The sequence below is a fragment of the Lagopus muta genome, chromosome 2 (assembly GCF_023343835.1).
Source record: "Lagopus muta isolate bLagMut1 chromosome 2, bLagMut1 primary, whole genome shotgun sequence".
NCBI lineage: Eukaryota > Metazoa > Chordata > Aves > Galliformes > Phasianidae > Lagopus > Lagopus muta.
In genome coordinates, this window is record NC_064434.1 from 77942759 (window position 1) to 77961626 (window position 18868).

At 41.4% G+C, this 18868-nt stretch overlaps 1 protein-coding gene across 1 annotated transcript in view; it reads left to right on the top strand.

The window, feature by feature from the left end:
• Positions 1-17718: 17718 nt before the first annotated feature.
• The window catches only part of CRIM1 (cysteine rich transmembrane BMP regulator 1), a 165552-nt gene continuing 164402 nt past the window's right edge, over positions 17719-18868 (top strand). The window contains exon 1 of the mRNA XM_048937861.1: positions 17719-18448. Within this exon, the coding sequence (XP_048793818.1) occupies positions 18082-18448 (367 nt within the window). The 5' untranslated portion in view covers positions 17719-18081. The remainder of the gene's footprint in view (positions 18449-18868) is intronic.

An 18868-nucleotide genomic window follows, 5' to 3' on the forward strand; every position in this document is an offset into this window, starting at 1 on the left:
CTGATCATTGTATCAATATGTATGCGTGCTGACCAAATACTTTTTGAAAGGAAAAAAGAAAGAGGCTTAAAAATAAGCTGCACATATAGGAACAGTTTCCAGTCCAGGAATGTGCCCAGACTGGATCCTAAATGAATAGCAGGCCAAGTGTATAAATTAGTCTTTCTCTCTCATATTCCTGCTCTTGCCTTCATGAAAAGCAAGCAAAGAAAGCACTTGCATGGGCCAGACAGTAGCATGCTCCATCACGTCCCATGAACTGGATGGCTGTGGGCACTGCTAGCAAACTAGTAAGATGTGAAGGAGCATAAGTGACTGAGAAGACTAGGGCTTTCAAATCAACAAAAGCTTTAGGAGTTTTCTGAAAATACCTTAAGCACACATAAGAATGCAAAAATCCAAACTGTGCCTTATTCAAGTCACACAGTAAGTCGGTTCTTCAATAGGATTATGGCTTTTGACACAGAACATAAACACCTTCATTAACCAGGGGATACTGGAAATTTTTATATAACATTTCACTGTTGGAATACTTTTTTTCAGGCCCTTACAAAGTGAATTTATGATTCAATTGCTCTTGATAGAACCACAGTCTATGAATTGTCAGAGAAGACCGAAGTTTTAAGATCCAAATCTGTTTCCATTAATGACAATATGAGTTTTTGTATTAACATAAATGGGAGAAAGGGCAACACATACTGTCAGTAAAATGGTGACACCCCAGTGAAAAAGCAGACCAAAAAGCAGACCACGAGGGACATTTGCAATTCCATTTTTTTCTGTGAAGAATGGATCCCTGATATTTGATCCACTGTTTCTCAAAGCTAGAGATGCTACTGCCAATTTTAACAGAACATGTAGTCTGTTCTAGTCTACTTAATTACCTATTAGTACTTATCTTTACTAAAAGATTTTTTTTTGTAAGTTTAAACTAAAAACTAAAAATTCTGTAAACTTTCAAATATGGACTGATACTGTCTCCAACTCAGGCGATATATTAATTTTTGACACACATTATACTGAAACTAGTAAATTACCTCTCTGATTCCTAGCTGTGTTTTTCTTTTACAAAGGGCAACTAGTTGCATGAAGTATTTTTAGATGATGATTTCTCCAGAAAGGTATGTCTTTGAAATCATTCCAGATTCATATATATAACATATAACATGTAACTTCATTATCCTTAAAATTAAACCTTAAAATATTTTCCATACACTGCTCTAGGTTATGGTAGTAATCATATTTGGAAGAGGGATTGAAAATATATTCATCCGTGAGCTTTTATTTCTTAAAATAAAATGAAATCTTACTTTTAAAAATATTATTATTGAGACAGTATCAGTTTACTAAATGACATTTAAAAATGGTATGAAAAAGATTTTATTTAAAATTCTGTATTTGAGGCATCTATTCTAAGATTGATATCAACTGATTGCCAGTTTTGCTGGAGAATCATTTAGTTAGAAGAATTCAGAGTGGGGAAGCTTGAAGAGTTATGGAAGTAGTATTTAATTTAAAATATTTATAAGAAAATTCAATTTTAATCATCTGATCTGCTGTTAATTTTGACCAAAAAATATTTTTGTTAGAGGATCACTATGTACTACAAAACACCAAAAAGAACAGCATGCCACTCAGTGCTTGGGAAACAGAAAGTTGAATTACAGATACAATTATCCAAAATGTGTCAGAGGAAGAGAAGTTTTCTGCAGAGGAAACCCGGCCTGCTGCAAGAGAAGAAAACAGAGAAGCTGGATCGTATTTAACAACAAAATAGTAAGAAGTCAGTCTGCTATTTGCTAACCACATCTGTGAGTAACCAGTAACAGATATATCTACAGGCTACATATCTGAATGATTATCAGAATGCTAATTTTCTGAGGAAGGCAGCTTTGGAGCATTAAAAAATTCCCAATTTCTGCTGGCTCTCAGAAATACCTGAAAGTACGTTAATGAAAGAGACTTTGCTTGGATTGCTGGACTTTACTGCTTGTAGATATTCCCTTATTACTCTTAAATGTTGTTTAAAAGTTTTGTTTGCTGTGTATCATTCAGAATGTATTTAGAAATCCTGTAACAGTTTTATTGCAAAGAAATTTGAAATTGTTTCCTTCTCTCCCTGTGAAGGATGAAAAAAAGCCCAAAGAAATCAATAGCTTTTTGGGAGGATATCATTGAAAATATATAGCTTGAGAAAAACAAAGATAGCAATTTGGTTTGAATCTGCCAAGTAACTTTAGCAGAAATTCTCTTAAAATATATATTAAAAAGCACTCTCATATATATAAATATATAAAATGAATTGGTTCAGCATATCAATATTTGTGTATGTGACCGTATGGTAACTGTTGAGTCACAGCCTGAACCACTGATTGATCACCTGGGGAAAGGACTGATCAGCCCTGGGAGCACAGGTGAGGGAGATTCAGCTGTGACCGGAAGGAGTGGAGCCTGGCTGCACCTCATTTAAGGGCTGACTGCCACTGGGAAAAGATCTCTGGTTGGAGATCTCTTTTTTTGTGGTGTTTTCCCTGTGAGCCTGGATCTTCAGAGGTGGATGAGCGCCTTTTCTTTAGTAGCACTATTCCATTTGTGCTAGTCCCTTTGCTACTACACCTCTATATTGTCTTTTGACCGTGTTGGCCTTTCTCATTGTGGCAGTGACATAAAAGTCAAAGAAATGCTCTGTAGTTAGGCTATTTGGATTGGGAATTGGAGACTCATGTTGCACTCCATCTTGAGAAGTTCTGAGCTGGTGTTACTGAAGAGTTGCACTAGCCCCTCGCTATTCCTTTACGTAGTACAGGTAGAGTTTCTCAATATCTTTCACTGACTCATTTAGATAAAGAGAGGTAGGGAGAGAATGCAGCAATTGATAGCTATTTAAGTTTATTAGTTTATTTAAGTTAAACAAGAGCCAGCAGTGTGCCCGGGCAGCCCAAAGGCCAACTGCACCCTGGGGTGCACCAGACCTGGCGTTGCCACTGGGCAAAGAAAGCAATTGTCTTACTCTGCTCTGCACTGTGCAGCTTCACATCAAGAACTGTGTGCCATTTTAGGTGCCACAGTACATGGATATAAAACTATTAGAGAGCATCCAAAGAGCTACAAAGATGGTGAAGGGTCTGTAGGGCAAGGTGTGCGAGGAGCAGCTGAGGGTCCTGGGTTTGTTCAGCCCAGAGCAGAGGAGCTGAGGGGAGGCCAGATGGCGGCTGCAGCTCCTCACAGGGAGTGCAGGGCAGCGCTGAGCTCTGCTCTGTATGACAGCGACAGGGCCCGAGGGAACGGCATGGAGCTGCATCAGGAGAGGGGCGGCTGGGAGCTGGGGACAGGATCTGCACCACAGGGCGGTGGGCACGGAACGGGCTGCCAGTGTTCAGGAACCTCATGGATCTCTTCCACTCAAGATGTTCTATGTTGTTATGATTCTAAACTTCCATTTCCCTGACTTTTATCAGTGTGCACATGAGAACTGAAAGGAAATAGCAAACTTAAGTCAATACTTCCAAGAAAATCCAGGTTTGGGGGTCAAAAATAAGATTTCCCTATTGTGGAAATGGGTTCCGTTTAATTTTCTAGGCTTTAATCTTGATGATAAAAATATCCTAATAGTATTATTGCCTGTTGTTGTTATTATTATTATTGCAACAGAGTAACAACAACAAAAGTGAAAATAAAAATCTTTGTCTCAAACCGAGCTTTCTTGTATTGTGTAACAGAAATAATTGTCACCATTCAAAGAAAATCTCATTCAGATGTTGTTGAATAATACATGGTCTGTTTTCTGACTGAATTTCATAGCAGTTAGTGGAATGTAACTTTTCTGACTGCTAGGAATTCATGTGATCATTTAATGCACATTTGGATACACGTAGAGATGTTCAGCTTTCTCATCTGCATATCTGGGCAGTGAAAATTGTCTCAGTACCCTTTAGATTTCCAGTTGGCATTTGCTGATGTAGGTTAATGGTCACTGAGGCACAATATTATCATTGCTACCATACCTCCCATATCTTAGAAGAATGTTATTGTTGTGTTTGCTGCTGATTGCTATTGCACACAAGGAAGAGACTTAACCTAAAAATGCCATTTGTTAAGCACAAATGTTTTCATTTCCAAGAATCTGAGTGATTTAATTATATAATCTATTACAAAATGTGCTTCGTACTACAAACAACATTCAAACAATTTATTTTAATTAATACTAAACTTTAAAGAATGTCATCAAATGCCTATTTTTACCACATAGAATCTGCTATCCGTCACTGATATTGCATGGGTATTCATGTTAAAGGAGGATTTGGAAAGCAACCACTTTCATCAACAGGTAACTTTAATTCTCTTTTTTGTGTGCTATGCATTTGATGTCAGAGAATGGTGTATACCAGCATTTTCAGCCTATGTTCTGAGCTATAGTGCTTTCTTCCTTTGCTACTATGCACGTCTTTTGAATATTACCTCAATTTCTCTACTGAAGATACACATATTTTATGAAAGCAGACTCAGATCTTTGTAGTTCACAAAGATTGCATTTAGAGTCTGGACTGTTTCCATGTCTGAATGGAAAGTAGAGAATCAAAGAAGTACACTTAAATAAGTACTTTTTCTTTGCATTATGAAACTAACAAAACTTGTGTTCTGTCAAAACTGGTAAAGGAAATTAATTTCAAAGATATGAAGGTGTGGAAGAAACTTTGTTGCCCTAGAGAATTTATCCTGTGGCTGTTAGTTAAAGCTCCTGGGACAGTCATATCTGGTGTGGTAATGCACAAAGCCAGTGCTTCAAATAATTCCCCAAATCTTTGGAAGAACTTATGTTTAACAGAGGAGCTAACTCAAGCAAGCAGTGAGCTCTCTTCAATATCCAAACTACAGAAATATCTTGCAGGGTTGGTTGTTTTTCCCCTCAGGTTCAATATAAATTCAATTTCATATGACTATGTGAGCAGAGGTAGCTAAAGACCTGCTAAAACCTGTAGAAACTGTGCTTTTAAACTTGACTAACTTGCTAATTCACAAACTCCTTCATCACTGTCCACCTTAAAAAAAAGAGTGAAGAAAAAAAAGTAGAGAGTGCAATTCTAGCCAAGAGTGAAGAAGGCTGAGGAGGCTGCATGGAGAATATTGATGCGAGTGAGAAGTGTCTTCAGGCTGCAAAGGCAGCTTACAGATAATTACCCTAAATGTCCAAGTTTCCACAGCTTTAGACAGCACACTTCCCTCAGTCTTAGAGATATTTTGTCTGTATTTAGTAGGGTTTCCTTTAGACCACAGGTGAGTTCCAGCTAATTAAAAAACTATTTATAAATGTTTCCCTGGAAGATAGCCATTGAGATAAACAGTTGAGACCAGGAACAAATGGTACCTTGAGGTATGAAGATACTGCCCAAAAGATGCAACATCAGCAGGGCCCAATTCCCTATTACAACTTGCTTATGTGATGTAATGATGAACAGCCCTCCACCTGCCTCCTGCTGCCACTCTTCTTCATGTTCACTTACAATTAGTGCCAGTGCTATATCTGTTTAAAGCAGTGTAAAACCTAATGTGTGGTTGTGACAGAAAATAGCTATCTGTTTCCTGAAATTCAGCGTTTGTTAGTTGCCCATAGAAATTATCTCCCTTTTCTTATTTTAGCTCATTATTATTGTTACTTTTATTTGCTGAATTTGGTACTTGATATCAGCCTTTGATATGTGTGATAATTTAACAGTATCGTGGTGACTACAGATGTAAATTAAGAAAGGGTGGTTTGCCTAACATTAACTCTGGCCTCTTCATGTGTTGTTGTTGTTCTAACAAAATGAACAAAGAGAAAGGAAGACTTTTATGCACAGTATAGCTGTGGAAGAAGTGGGAAAACGTACCTAAATGGAGTCCTAGGACTACCAGAGAATCTTGCTCCCTCCCCCGCCCAGCATTATATTGAGTTTCAGGTTTCCTTTAGGTTTCATCTAGTAGTAAAGGTCATCAATAACCTGTTCCAACTGACAGAAATTGCCACTGTACTGTCAAACCTGAGTTCTGATCTGAGTCATTGAAATACATGACACAACAAGCGATGGCAGTCATCTGCACTGTCCCCAGATTGTCAACAAAGCTCATTTTATGGCCCTGTTGCACCTTTGTATTGACTGAAATGAGACAAAGCTCTGAACTATAAAACATAGATGAGGAAAATGTTTCAGAAAACAGACACAAATAAAACAGAATTTTGGAATGAATGGGAAGTTTTGCAAAAACCAGGGCATCTGACTGCTCTGATATAAACTCCAAACAATATTTCAGACTGTATGACAGCAATATAATCAAATATTTCTATATCACAAATGAAGTGCTTTGCATCAAGATCCCAGGTTTTGAAAAATCAGCACTGGGTGCTTTGAATGGTAAAATTTCACTATGAGATTAAATACAAAGTTGAAGAATCAGAAATCAAATCAACACAGCATCCGAAAGGATATTTCTCCAGCAGAAGGATTAAATAGAGACACATTTAAACATCTGAATGAATATAATTTAAAGGATAACTGTCAGGTTTAGCCTTCTATCCATTTAATGATAGCTATCAGGATAGAATTGATAGATTGGATTAATGTATAACAACAAAAAAAAACCCACCCCAAAATTACTTTTCTGGTCACTAAATTACCATAAATTTAGATACAAATCTGAGACAAAAGAACTTTTTGTTTCCCCTTCTGTAATCCACTCTACCTGAAGTTTCTTAATACATGGCAAGAAAAATCATTGAATTATTCTTATTATGTATTTATTTGGGACCAACTTGCCATACGCTGCATATACGCGTAACAGAGGATGATCCAGCTATCTAATCAAGTCAGACAACAAATAGATAAATGGAAACAAAAATGAAATGATAGGCCCATGGTCATGCAGCAAAGTATCAGCTCTAAGCACAGCTCTGCTCTTTCCACCCATGAGACCCAGTAGATCAGGTGGACAGCCAGCCAGCCAGCCACATCTGTGGCACAGCAAGGGAATGAAGGATCCTGTAGAGCCTCTTCAGCCTTCTACAAAGTCAAGAATTCCCAGCAGCAAGTATTTCTTAGTAACAACAGTTTCAGGATCAATTGCTTTTGGTACAGGAAATGATATTAGCACCTAAAGCTTAATCTGCATTTAAGGACTGCAAATATCCTGGTAGTATTCTAAATGTCTCTTAGGTAATCCGTTTTGTGTCCTGTTCATTCTACAAACGTTATCAATACTGTCATGGCTACAGCCTGGCTAAGTTAGTAATATGTATAAAAATTGAGATCAATTAGATGTTTAATGAAGGTAAGCAATACAGTCTCTTACACTGCTTCTGTGACTAGAAAAAGGTAAGCCTGTGAGCAAGACAAATGTGGATTTTTCTGTTAAAAATATGTTCATTATAAATCCATAGTTAAACCAAGACCCTTTTTGTCGCACTTAAGCTTTAAATCTTACTTATTAAAAATGGCATTGAAGTAGCAAAAAGACAAAGTGTGGAATATAAACTAAGATGTCTACATGAATTATTCGTGGCAATGTGGAAAAATTAAATGATACAGAAAGAACACTGAATGTCCAAGGAGTATTCTTTTTGATAATTCACACTTTTTTTTGGCCTATTTTGTAAAAAGCGGGAAAAAAAATTACTTTGAGTTCTCTCCTGCAATAACACATTTTCTCTTTGTCATATATTTCTCCACTCAGCCAGAGATCTCTACTGAACCCAGAGATATCAGTGACAAATCTGCCCTGGCTTATCCATTAATACAAAGAGAAGCAAAACAAAACAAGAAGACTTTCCTAATACCCTAGAAACTTGGAAATGTTATTTCCTACAGTAAGAGGAAAAATACCAGCTTTCACTACTTGTAGCTGCTATCTAAAATTTGCAGGTACCTCATTTCCTTTTGTGACAAAACCAAAACCTCCAATACAAAAGAGCTGCTAAAACATTCTCTTGCTGATTAGGTAGAATTCGGAAAGGGCTAATGATGTATTTGCTAATGATAACTATTAACAACTCGCTAGATAATTTTCTATCAAATCAAAGAGTTTCATAACTCTTCTGCAAAGAGCAAAACATTACAGCAACCATTTCTGTCACATGCCTGTGTGTGTAGTGGGGATTTAAAGTTAATATCTAATATCTGAAAGGCCAGTGATTAAACACTGCTGCAGATCTTGAAATGATTGCTCAGTCCAAACGCTAAGAATATACATTACAGCTGATCACCCATGAGCCAGGGTTAAAATCACCCATCACTGTCAAAGCGTAGTCAGAGCCACCAGATAAACTTTTCAGCTATACATCAGTCATTTTCCTTCCCACTGAGCTCTGTGCATCGACCACTGCCTTCATCTCATAGAAATTCCAGTTTGTGGCAGCTCTTGTCCAGAGGTGCTGGCTTTTCAGTGGAAGCTATAACGATTCAGGCTGCCAGCTCTGTCGGTCACTGGCCATAATGACAGTTGCAACAATTTCAGCTAAAACAGAAAATCTTTGTGGAACTAAGGGAAAAATGTCTTTGCCAATGTATGGAGGCAGATGTGTTGGCCAGTTGACACTGTACATCAGAAGCATGCCTGACCACTATCAAAGTTATATAAATGGAAGTTAAATAAGTGGAAGCTTAAAGGTGGAGTTTCTATTTCTTTTCCATTTCTGTGGTCAACAGAAGTATAAATGTTATGAAGTACAACAGTTCTTTATTATAGAATCATAGGAACATGGATTCATAGTAATAGCACTGCAGATAGGATGAAGGTAAAAAGGGAATTAACATACCTTTATTTCTCTTAAATCCTTATTTCTATCTCTTTAGATTTTCCAGATGAGGTATTTCCTGATTCAAAAAAATAACTGAGTAAACATGGCTTTGACTATGGAGGCCTTCTTTTCACACAACAAATTGAAATTATCATGAATATTATTAAAAAATTGTAATAAACAACTGGACTTGAAATACTGTGTAACTGTCTTTTTTTTAGCTTCAGTTACAGAACTGAGCGTACTTTTTTTAAAATAAAAACAACACAAACCATTAATTGTTTCAGAATCACTGTACTGAGAATGAAGACAAAGAAATTCAAGAAATAAATTAATTTTTCATATTTATTCTGACTTTTTCTACAAAACACCATGTTAATTTAAAAGTTGATATGATTACAATTTTATGATTTCAGCTTGAATCAAAGAACGTGCTTTATTGTGCAGAAGAAAAAGAAAATGCTCTGAATTAACAGAGAGGAAAATATTAATGATGTAGGTCACTGGCAGCTTGATCTACTGAAGCCTATATTGGATGACCAGAGAAAGGAAAGTGGTGCTTTTGCTCTTGGTGCTGGATATAAAAACTAATTCAGAAAGTGTAGGAAGGACTTGACTTTGATTACATCTTGCCCTCAGTTGTTTTCAGTCTCTTTTAAATCTGTCAGAGGGACTGTGAACTTTTGTCCACTTCCTGCTCACCTGTTCATTTTCTTCAGACAACATCTGTGAGGAAATATTAATGACAACAGTAGTTTTTACCCTTCTAAAATGTACTTCATGGAGTAGGAGGACAGCATGACTGGAGCAGCAGTCTAATCTTGATCTCATTAAGAGATCTAGCTGAATGCATGGAAAAGCACTTATAAGACTCAAGTCAGGATGATGACAGTGCTACGCTGTCCCATGATGGGTTCTAACTGAGACAGATTGTGAAAAGGCAGTACATAGTCTGTATTATATTCTCAGGAGTTATCTGCTTGCTATTTGCAAATCCAGCGATAAAAAATTGCCTCTAGAGCCAGATTAACCAGCTAGTGAAAATTAGTATTTCACAGCTAGTCTGCTGTAAAAAGTTGCCGCAAAGTAGTAAGCAGACAAAGTACAGCAGCAAGTCTGTCTCCTTATAAGATTTTCTCCTTAATAAGTAAGAAAACTCAAAAAGGTTTACTGCCAGAAAATAACAAGGAGCCAATAGCTGTGTTTTTGGTAGTAATAAAAGATTGGGTTGTGAGAGTTGATTAGCACTTTTATACTAGGAGTGAAGGACTAGGAGCACAATACTGATAAAGTCATGTGTTTCATTGCTAGGGAGTGAGAAAGCTTAAAATGTCTAGGAAACTGCTAGTATCTTGAAAGTTCCTACCAACGGTAGGAGGCTATTCCACATACCTACATCTTCCTGCCCAATTCCTCTCTATTTGATCCATAGTAATCAAATCAGCTTCCTTCCACCTTTCTTACTGCTGAGGCTTCTCTGCTGTTCAGGCCTTGCTTCCTTGTACCACTGTTTTCCCCTCATTATATGAAATACTAAGTTTGTTAAGCAGAAATGTATTAAGAGGCAGGAGATCCTGGGTTCTCTTCCTAAGTCTATTGCTACCTTTTTCATACACGAGTCATCTTATCTTCCTGCATCTTGATGTAACCCCCGCTTGCTCCCTAAAATTGCGATTCCAAATTCATACTTTGAAAGATAAATGCTGCTCAAAGCACTGTTCTTAAAACAACATCCATTTGCTTATTTTAGTCAAGCCAGAACAGGAAATCTACTGAATAGGTCTTCTTGCATCCTGAAAGAAATGGCAGATAATCTTGCATGATGTTGAACATCTTCTGGTATAGGCTGAGTGTATTAACATTTATTGAAGCCTACATGAACTCCAAACTGGCAAAGTCTCTGTCTAGTTAGCAGTTTAGAAGACAGACCACCATATTTCTAATAATTTGAAGAAAAATGACAGATGTTATTGAATAGTTCTTTTAATATATTGAAATCAGCTCTGGAAGGCCAACTATTATCACAGCACAAACAGGGAAATCATGACAGAAAACAAGGAAGGAATAAGGCTTAGTTAGTCCTGAAAAAAATATCTGTCATCTATTTTTGCCCAAAGAAGTTTTAAAAACGAACACGTTGAAACAAGTATAAATGCTGATTTGTACTAATCTTTTTCTGTAAACATACTGCAGTAGTTTTAGACAGATGGGCTTTGCAAATGGTATCCAAGCTGTGTGTAGTTATAACCAAAAGAAGTTGAACAGTTAGACTCATTATTTTCCATCCACGAAGAGAAATTAAGAAGCTCATATAATTTACAGAAATAGTGTTTCACATTGGGAAAAACTCCCTGCTTTATTCTCATAAGCAACGTTAATTTTTTAAGGATGGACAAACCATCAAAATCTGATTTCCCCTGTATACTCGGTATATATCAGAAATCAAACTTCTTAATTTGATATACATGAAGTTGTAATATCCAGAAGAGCATTTGACTTTGTCCTAAACATTTTTGCTAAGCCACATCATCAAAAGAAACTGAGAAGGTGATTAGAGACACGAATGGAAGCAAATCAGTAGAGATTGGTCGCTTTATGGCCAGTTATATTTATCAGCATTAAAATCTAGAAAGTGTTAGAAAAAACACTGGAAATATGCTATGATTTCTTGGAATGAAAGGTCTATCCAGCTTTAATAAAGACTTCAAAAATAGTCATGATCTGCTAAATACTAAAGGACCAGGTTGAGATCGTCTTACCCCGGCTTCCATGAGTTCATACAGTCAGAACACAGCCAGAATATGAAACATTGCCCAGAAATTTATAGCAAATACTGTCAGGAAACTCGCAGAGCTTTATATAGCCCCCTTGCCATGTAGTGCCTCCCAATTAACAGCTGATACCTTGTCTGGGTTATGGATTAACTATACTGCAAGAGCAGAAACATCTGCAAAGGGCACACCCACCAGGTCAGGCTAGCTCAGGCATCCCCACCTCTACAGCCAACAGTATCGACAACCTCCTCTCTTTTCTCTATGTTCTTGTTGTGTGTTCTCACTTAAATACTGCCCATGGGTTTGGGGGTTGTGTTTTGGTGGTTTTTTATTTCCATTTTTCATGTTACTCTTGATAAGCAACAGCCAAATAGGCTTACACATATGAAGTACTGATGAAGTAAAATTTCTCTGGCACAAAAAGCATATATTTTTAGACATTTTATAGGTATTTTAAGACATTTTCTAAGAGTACTATAATTCTCTTAGAAAAAGAAAAGCGAGACTTCCATTAATTTTGTTATTAAGTATCATTTTAAAATTATCCCTTTAAAAATCAATTTATGTAGCCTCTGCTTAAGGCTGCTCTTCACTCATGATTAGACATTCTTCCTTTCAGTATTTGATTCATGCAAAACAAAGGATAAGCCTTTTTGTCCTTGTAAGAATTGGTTTCTGAGGCTCAGTCAAATTTTTAAGAGTTTGAAGTTCAGTCAAGTTATGATGAATTTAAGCAGAAATAAAGAGTATTGCAACTGAGGCCTGACTTGACTTGATAAGCAGCTGCCCAGCAGCTTAGTCCTGCTAACTTTACCTTCCCATGCTTTTCCTTCCAGAGTTCAAAACCGCGTTTGAGAAAAATTAGTTCCTTGCCTTGCACTCTGTGAAGATAACTTCCTTTGGACTTACTGAGCTGGGGAATTAGTTACAGTGCTTTTAGATCACATCTACTATGTCCCTCATCCTACTTGATTCTATCTATTTAGGACCGTAGTTATTGATACAGATTTCAGTGAAATAAACGATATTTTCAGTTGTATATTTTAACATTTAAAATCTTGTCAGCGTGCAGCACTATGAAAATGAATGTAGGTGCTGATCTAATCCACCTCTTTTTCTGGTGGCCAGATTTTCTGTAATAAAAATGCATATATTTGCTAGATTGACATATTCATTTTAAATACTTCTACTTTTCTTTCGTAAACTGACAGCAAATTTTCCATCTTTACTAACAGTATTTTCTTGTTAAAAAGATTTTCTTCAAGCTAAAGAAGCTAAAACCTACATGACCTTGAGGATGATCAATTTAAATACAAAATTGGATTTCTATACACAGCAGTTTTTTCTCCTGATAGCCTCCTGGTGGATAGCCTTAAACAGATATTGACTCCCCAGTTGTTTAACCTTGTAATTTCTAAGATAAATATCGTGAAGTGCCTACAAAACTTTAGCTTGAACGTGCAATGCTTTCAGTAATCAAAGTGAAATGTGAAGAGCTGCATATGTAAATGGCCGGTCATATGAACTTATTGGTTATTTATTAATCAATTTTATTAATTTATAGCTCCTATCTGTTTAAAAGCATGCAGAAGTAAATTAGTAATGCAATTTTATTTTTTAAGATTGCTTATGCAGTTGCTCTGACTCTATTGAAAAAGCAGGTCCTTTCACTCGTATGTTCCATATAAGCAGCCCAAGGTACATCAGGAGAAAGCTGCAAACACCTCTGTCTGTCAGTTATTCCAGACTTAAATGTTAAACTCCTGTGTTACTCCAAGCTAAGAATTCAACAGAGAGGAAAGGTTTATAGGATTGAAGAAAACAGAGACTACCTTGATAGGAATATATATGTATGTATGCATTAGGAACTGGTTCTAAACAATTTTTTTTTTCAAAAAGATTGTTTTCATTACATTGAATTCTCATATTCAGTTTTGCAGTTTCACACAATTTTCCATTTAAGGGTTTTAAAACACCTTCCAGCTACTACTGCAATAACTCCATACTTCTGTGAAGAAGAGAGAAATTATTCTCATGTGTTTTAGACTGATTCAGCACTGCTTGTAATAGGAGCAGGTTTCATCTTGATCATTGTCTCTGGGAGCAGAGATTGCTCATGTATACAACCTATTTATGGAAAAGTTTATGTCTAGAGACTGCTACAAAGGAGACAAGAGTGATCTTAGCCCACTACAGAATAGAGAAGGAATTTAGTGTGCAACAAAGATACAAAGAAGTACAGAAAGGAAACATTTGCATAGAAAAAAAGTATAACTGGAATATTAAAATCACCATTGTTCCAGAACTCAGAGGAGATTCACAAGAAGTTATCAATATATATCAACACTGCAAAAGCAAACGTTGGAATTGTGAAAATGTGAAATCATGAAGACAATTTGATGTTCTGCTTTTTGATTACAGAAAAAAATCATTTTTCATACTATAGATATTGTCTTTACCTGTGTCATAAAACAAACTGTAATTCAGTTGTCACTATTGTGAGTATCATACTTATCAGGACATTTACGCTGAGCACCTGTTTTTCACACAGAGATATTCAGCCCTAGAGGAGTGAATAGGACTGAGCTGAGGAATTAGTGGATGGGGTAATTGCTTCTCATTAGCACTGCCCAGTTTTGCAAAAGTTCCACACTGACCAAACTGTAACTCCACTTCTATTAGGTCTTCAACTTCATCCAGCCTAGAAGCGGTTGTAATGCTAGCATTACAGAAAAATAAGCCCAGTAAGTTTCAGCTGCTACAGCCTGTTTATCAGACTGTTTCTCTCACAGCTATATTCTGTGGTATTTACTAAATTCTTTCTAGGGAAAATTAAGAGCTGGATTTCACTTCAGTACCTCAATCAACTTGCTGCGAAGCAATTTGGATCAGTAGACTCCCTAGTAAATCAACAGGCAGTAAGTCAAGTAAATTTTCTTGTAAGGGTCCATCACTGCTTCTTGCTGGAGAAAGCAGGAAAATTCACATGCTCTGCAAAGTCATTAAATACTGGATTTGCTGATTTCCAAGGATTTCCACTGCCCCTATGGACTGTCCTCGGATTTGGGGCAAGAGCCTTCTCTACCTTTCCTGTTGAACCTGTACCACTGTGCAATGAAGTATATAGTGGGGCCAGAAAAGGGAAATACAAGCCTAAGTAAGAGTCATTTATGACTCACATGTAAAGGACAGAGCGTGAGGGTATGGGAACCCTAAATTCTGGTTCTTGTTGCATAAATATTTCTGTGTTTTGCTCCCTCCCATGAAGCTATTATTGGGTAAGCAGCCTGTGACGCAGGGTGCTAATCCTGCTCACAGCTGAAACCTCTCTCTGTTGGCACTTGTCTCAAAAATTTGTTCTCTTTTTCTCAGGGCCCTACAACATTCTTATCTAAGCTGTCTCTAGCTTTCTTCTTCATCTGTTTTTGTACTGCTTCTATTGCTTCTTTGTTCCCACACATGCAAAGACACATTAGGTCCAATGAATTCTTTGTGCCTTGAGCGCACCGCACATCAGTGCAGCACAAGACTCGTAAGGCTGGCATGTCTGGGAAATATTGAGCCTCCTGTGCATGCAATCCGATGTCTGGGATTTCCATGCTGGCTGTGTTCACAAGTCCTGGAAAAATACCTACATATTTTGCACACACCAGCTCCTTTTTCAACTCGAAGTTTGTAATACACTGTAATTAGATCACTTTGCATCTTTCGATAAGCTAAGCAAGTTGAATTTCAGTCTTTCATCACATATTATATTGTGCAGCATCATTTCTAGCACTGAAATCGCTTTTAAAATTCCCGTCTGCAGGATCTCAGATTTCTGAATAGCTTTTTAAAAATACATCCGCAAGAACTGCATGCCTCATTCTAAAATCCATCTTGGCAAAGCTACACACAGAAGGTAACACCCCATCACACGCCTCATCGGTAAGAGACATGACCAAAAGGCAGTGTTTCCAGATCATAGGAAACATTATGTTTTTACAAACTGTTCTCATCCAAATCGCAGTGTTGTTTGGGTTGTTGTTTTTTTTTTGGTGGAAACTTCTGGTGAATTAAAAGTATTCTGACCCCTGCAGGTGCTTGGGGAGACTGACGCTGGTGGGCTGAGGCTGAGGAAGGGATTTTTGAGGAAACAGTGAAAATTTTCCAGCATTTTACAAAAGTTCTTGCTCAGTGCACTGATACAGCCATTGATACAACACCGCCAGTCTGCCATAACATTCAGTCCGAGTGTAATATGACCTTCAGAGCTCTCCTGACTAAATACTTTCCAGAACACAACGGTGTACCACGCTTTGTTTGTTGTCAAATGCATGTGTTGTTCATACCAAAATGCAGTACCTTTATGAGATCAGCTTATCTTTTATTTCCCAAATCTGTTCAAAAATATAGCACAGTTCAAATACTGCTGCCCAGTAGATGGCTGCTTCTCGTTGTCCATTACTTTTTGAGATATGTCAGCTAAATAGCCCTAATCCATGTAATGTATGCTGTTTCGATAGTGTTTCATCACAGTAATGATGTACTAAAAAGCACAGACCAAGACAAATGTCTTGCGAACTACTGGGGCTAATTAAAACATTTGTAGCTCCACAAAAATAAACTTTTACAACTTAGTTCAAATTCTGCATTGATCAGGGTAAAGACAGCTACTCTGATACAAAGAAAACATTATTTTTAATATAGAAGGCAAACATAGGAAATGCTTTATTTTCCAGCACTACATTGCACTACTGTTTCCATCAGTAGTGGGCCTATGCTGGTAGCAGGGAACCTTGATAGGACTAGAATACATGTCAGTCAATCACAGTGCTTTTTACACAGCAAAAAGAGGCATCACTGCTGACAGAGCTTCACACTAGTGCTTCTTCTTTATCGGTAGCCTGTCCGTTATGTTGCCCTCCCAGAGCAGGTCTCCAGTTGACATCAGAACTGGCTCTTCTCAGAAAGTGGATGAGTGTTTGGAACTAGAGAAACCATCCATACCTTGGCACCCTTCTTAATAACCTATATTAAGTTTCCAGAACCTCTCTCCTTAAATTCCCCACATCATTGGCACCAGCATGCACAACTGAAGACTTTCCAGGCTCAGCATTGTGCAGCTGACATAATCCCACCTGCTGAGTAAATTACTTCATTCTCTAAATCTCCACAACATCATACACAGATTCTGATAGCGGAATAAGTTAATCCCACAGCCTTCTCGGTACCCATGCGAACAAAATTGAAGCAGAGCAGATGACCTTTCTCCTCGGGCGCTGCTGAGAGCCCGCTTTGGGGGAAGGCAGCTCCAGAGCTCTGCAAGCGGGCTGTTCGCCCGTAGGTACCGCCGCTCGTTCTGCAGCCCCTCGGGACGCTCCTCCGGCCCGGCCCGCAGCGCAGCACAGCGCTGGGCGCGCTGCCTCCTGCCGGCCCTTCCGAGCCGAACCGCCTCATCGGGCAGCGCCGGGCCCCGGACCCTCCGCCGGGCCCAAGGCGGCAGCGCCGCCGCAAACGCAGCTCTCGTAGCGGCCGCCGCCTTCCTTCCCCGCGAGCGCGTCTCAGGGCCCGAGCCGCGCAGCGGACTGAGCCAGCTTGTTTACCGGGGCGCGGCCCGAGCCGCGAGGAGCGGCCGTAAGGGAAGTTAGAGGAGCGGGCCGGGCTCCGGGGACGGGACGGGTTGGGAGGCGCTCGCCCTCCGCAGCGCAGGGGCCGAGCGGGAAAGGAGGCGCTCCCCGTCCCGGCGCCCCGCTCCCTCGGGGCACGGGCGGAGGAAGAGGAGGAGGCTCTCGCGGCCCCGAGTCCCCTTCGCGGCTCCCCCACCGTGGCTGCGCCCACCGCGGGGCCCGCGCCCACTGTGCCCCGTGTCCCTCGGAAGCGCGCACTCCCCTCCGGCCGCCGCCGGCTCGCGCCTGGATTCTGGCGCACCCGCCTCGATCAGCTCCGAGCCCGGAGCTCCAGGCGGGGGAGGGGAGGGGCGAAAGGGAGGGGGCGGCCGCCGCCGCCGTGGGGCCCAGGCCGCTCCTCGCCTTTGCTGCGTCTCTCCCCGGCCCCGGCATCTGGGGCGGCGGGAGGAGCGGGCGGAGCCGGCCGAGGCGGCAGCCAATGAGGAGGCGCGAGCCGGCGGGTAGGGCGGGGCGAGAGCGATCACCGCCCAATGGGGGAAGGGCGGAGGACGCACTCGGAGCGGGGCGAGCCGCAGGCAGGAGGCGAGTCGGGACTCGGGCTGCGAGCGGGGCACAGGCACCGCCGCACCCAGGGGCTCGCAGCCGCTCGCGCGCGATTGCCGCTCCTCTGGCGTGGACGGGGCCGGCAGCCGGCGGGCGAGGAACGCACGGACCGACGGGCGCCGCTTCCCGCGGGGGACAGCGGGCGGAGCCGCCGCCGCCGCCCGGAGCAGAAGTTTGGCTGGAGCGGCCGCCGCCGAGAGAGGAAACTTTCCTCGGGGGGCCGGAGGCGGGGGCGGCGGGAAGGAGCCGCCGCTCGGCGGCTTTTCGCGGCGCGCTCGGGGGCTCCGGCGCGGCTCCCCCCGGCGCGGGCCGGGCGGCGGCGGCCGGGATGTACCTGGCAGCGGTCTCGGCGGGGAGGAGGCGGCCGGGCGGAGACGGCGGCGGAGGTGGCGGCGGCTGGCACCTGGCGGCGGCGGGGTGGCTGCTGCTGCTGGCGCTTCTGCTGGGCCAGCCGGGGACGCGGGCGCTCGTCTGCCTGCCCTGCGACGAGTCCAAGTGCGAGGAACCCAAGAGCTGCCCCGGCAGCATCGTGCTGGGCATCTGCGGCTGTTGCTTCATGTGCGCCCGTCAGCGCAACGAGAGCTGCGGGGGCGTCTACGGGCTGCACGGCGCCTGCGACCGGGGGCTGCGCTGTGTCATCCGCCCGCCGCTCAACGGCGACTCCATCACCGAGTACGAAGTGGGCGTCTGTGAAGGTAAGGGGCGGCCGGACGCTGCCCTCCGAGCGCCGCATTCTCTCCCTCCTTTCCTTCTTTCCTTTCTTCCTTCCTTCTCTCCCTCTAGTCCCCGTCCCAGGTGCGGAGCCGCGCACCGCCCCGCCGTGCAGCAGCGCACAGTCGTGCCGCCGGCTCGGGACGGGACGAGCACCCCCAGCCCTGCGGCGAGAGGATGCCTCTGCCGCTCCCTGCCTCCTCCGCCGGTGCCCCCAGCGCGTTTCCCCGGCGCGGCAACGCAGTGGGATCGAAGCGCTGTGTGCGGAGCTGCCCGCGTCGCTTCGCGTGCTGTTGTGTTTTGCCGTGTTCTACCCGCCCCGCTCTACTGCGAGGGCGTCTTCCGAGCCGTTCCGCTTAGGAGGAGAGTATTGGAAAGTTTCACCCTTAGTTTTGGTAGCTTGC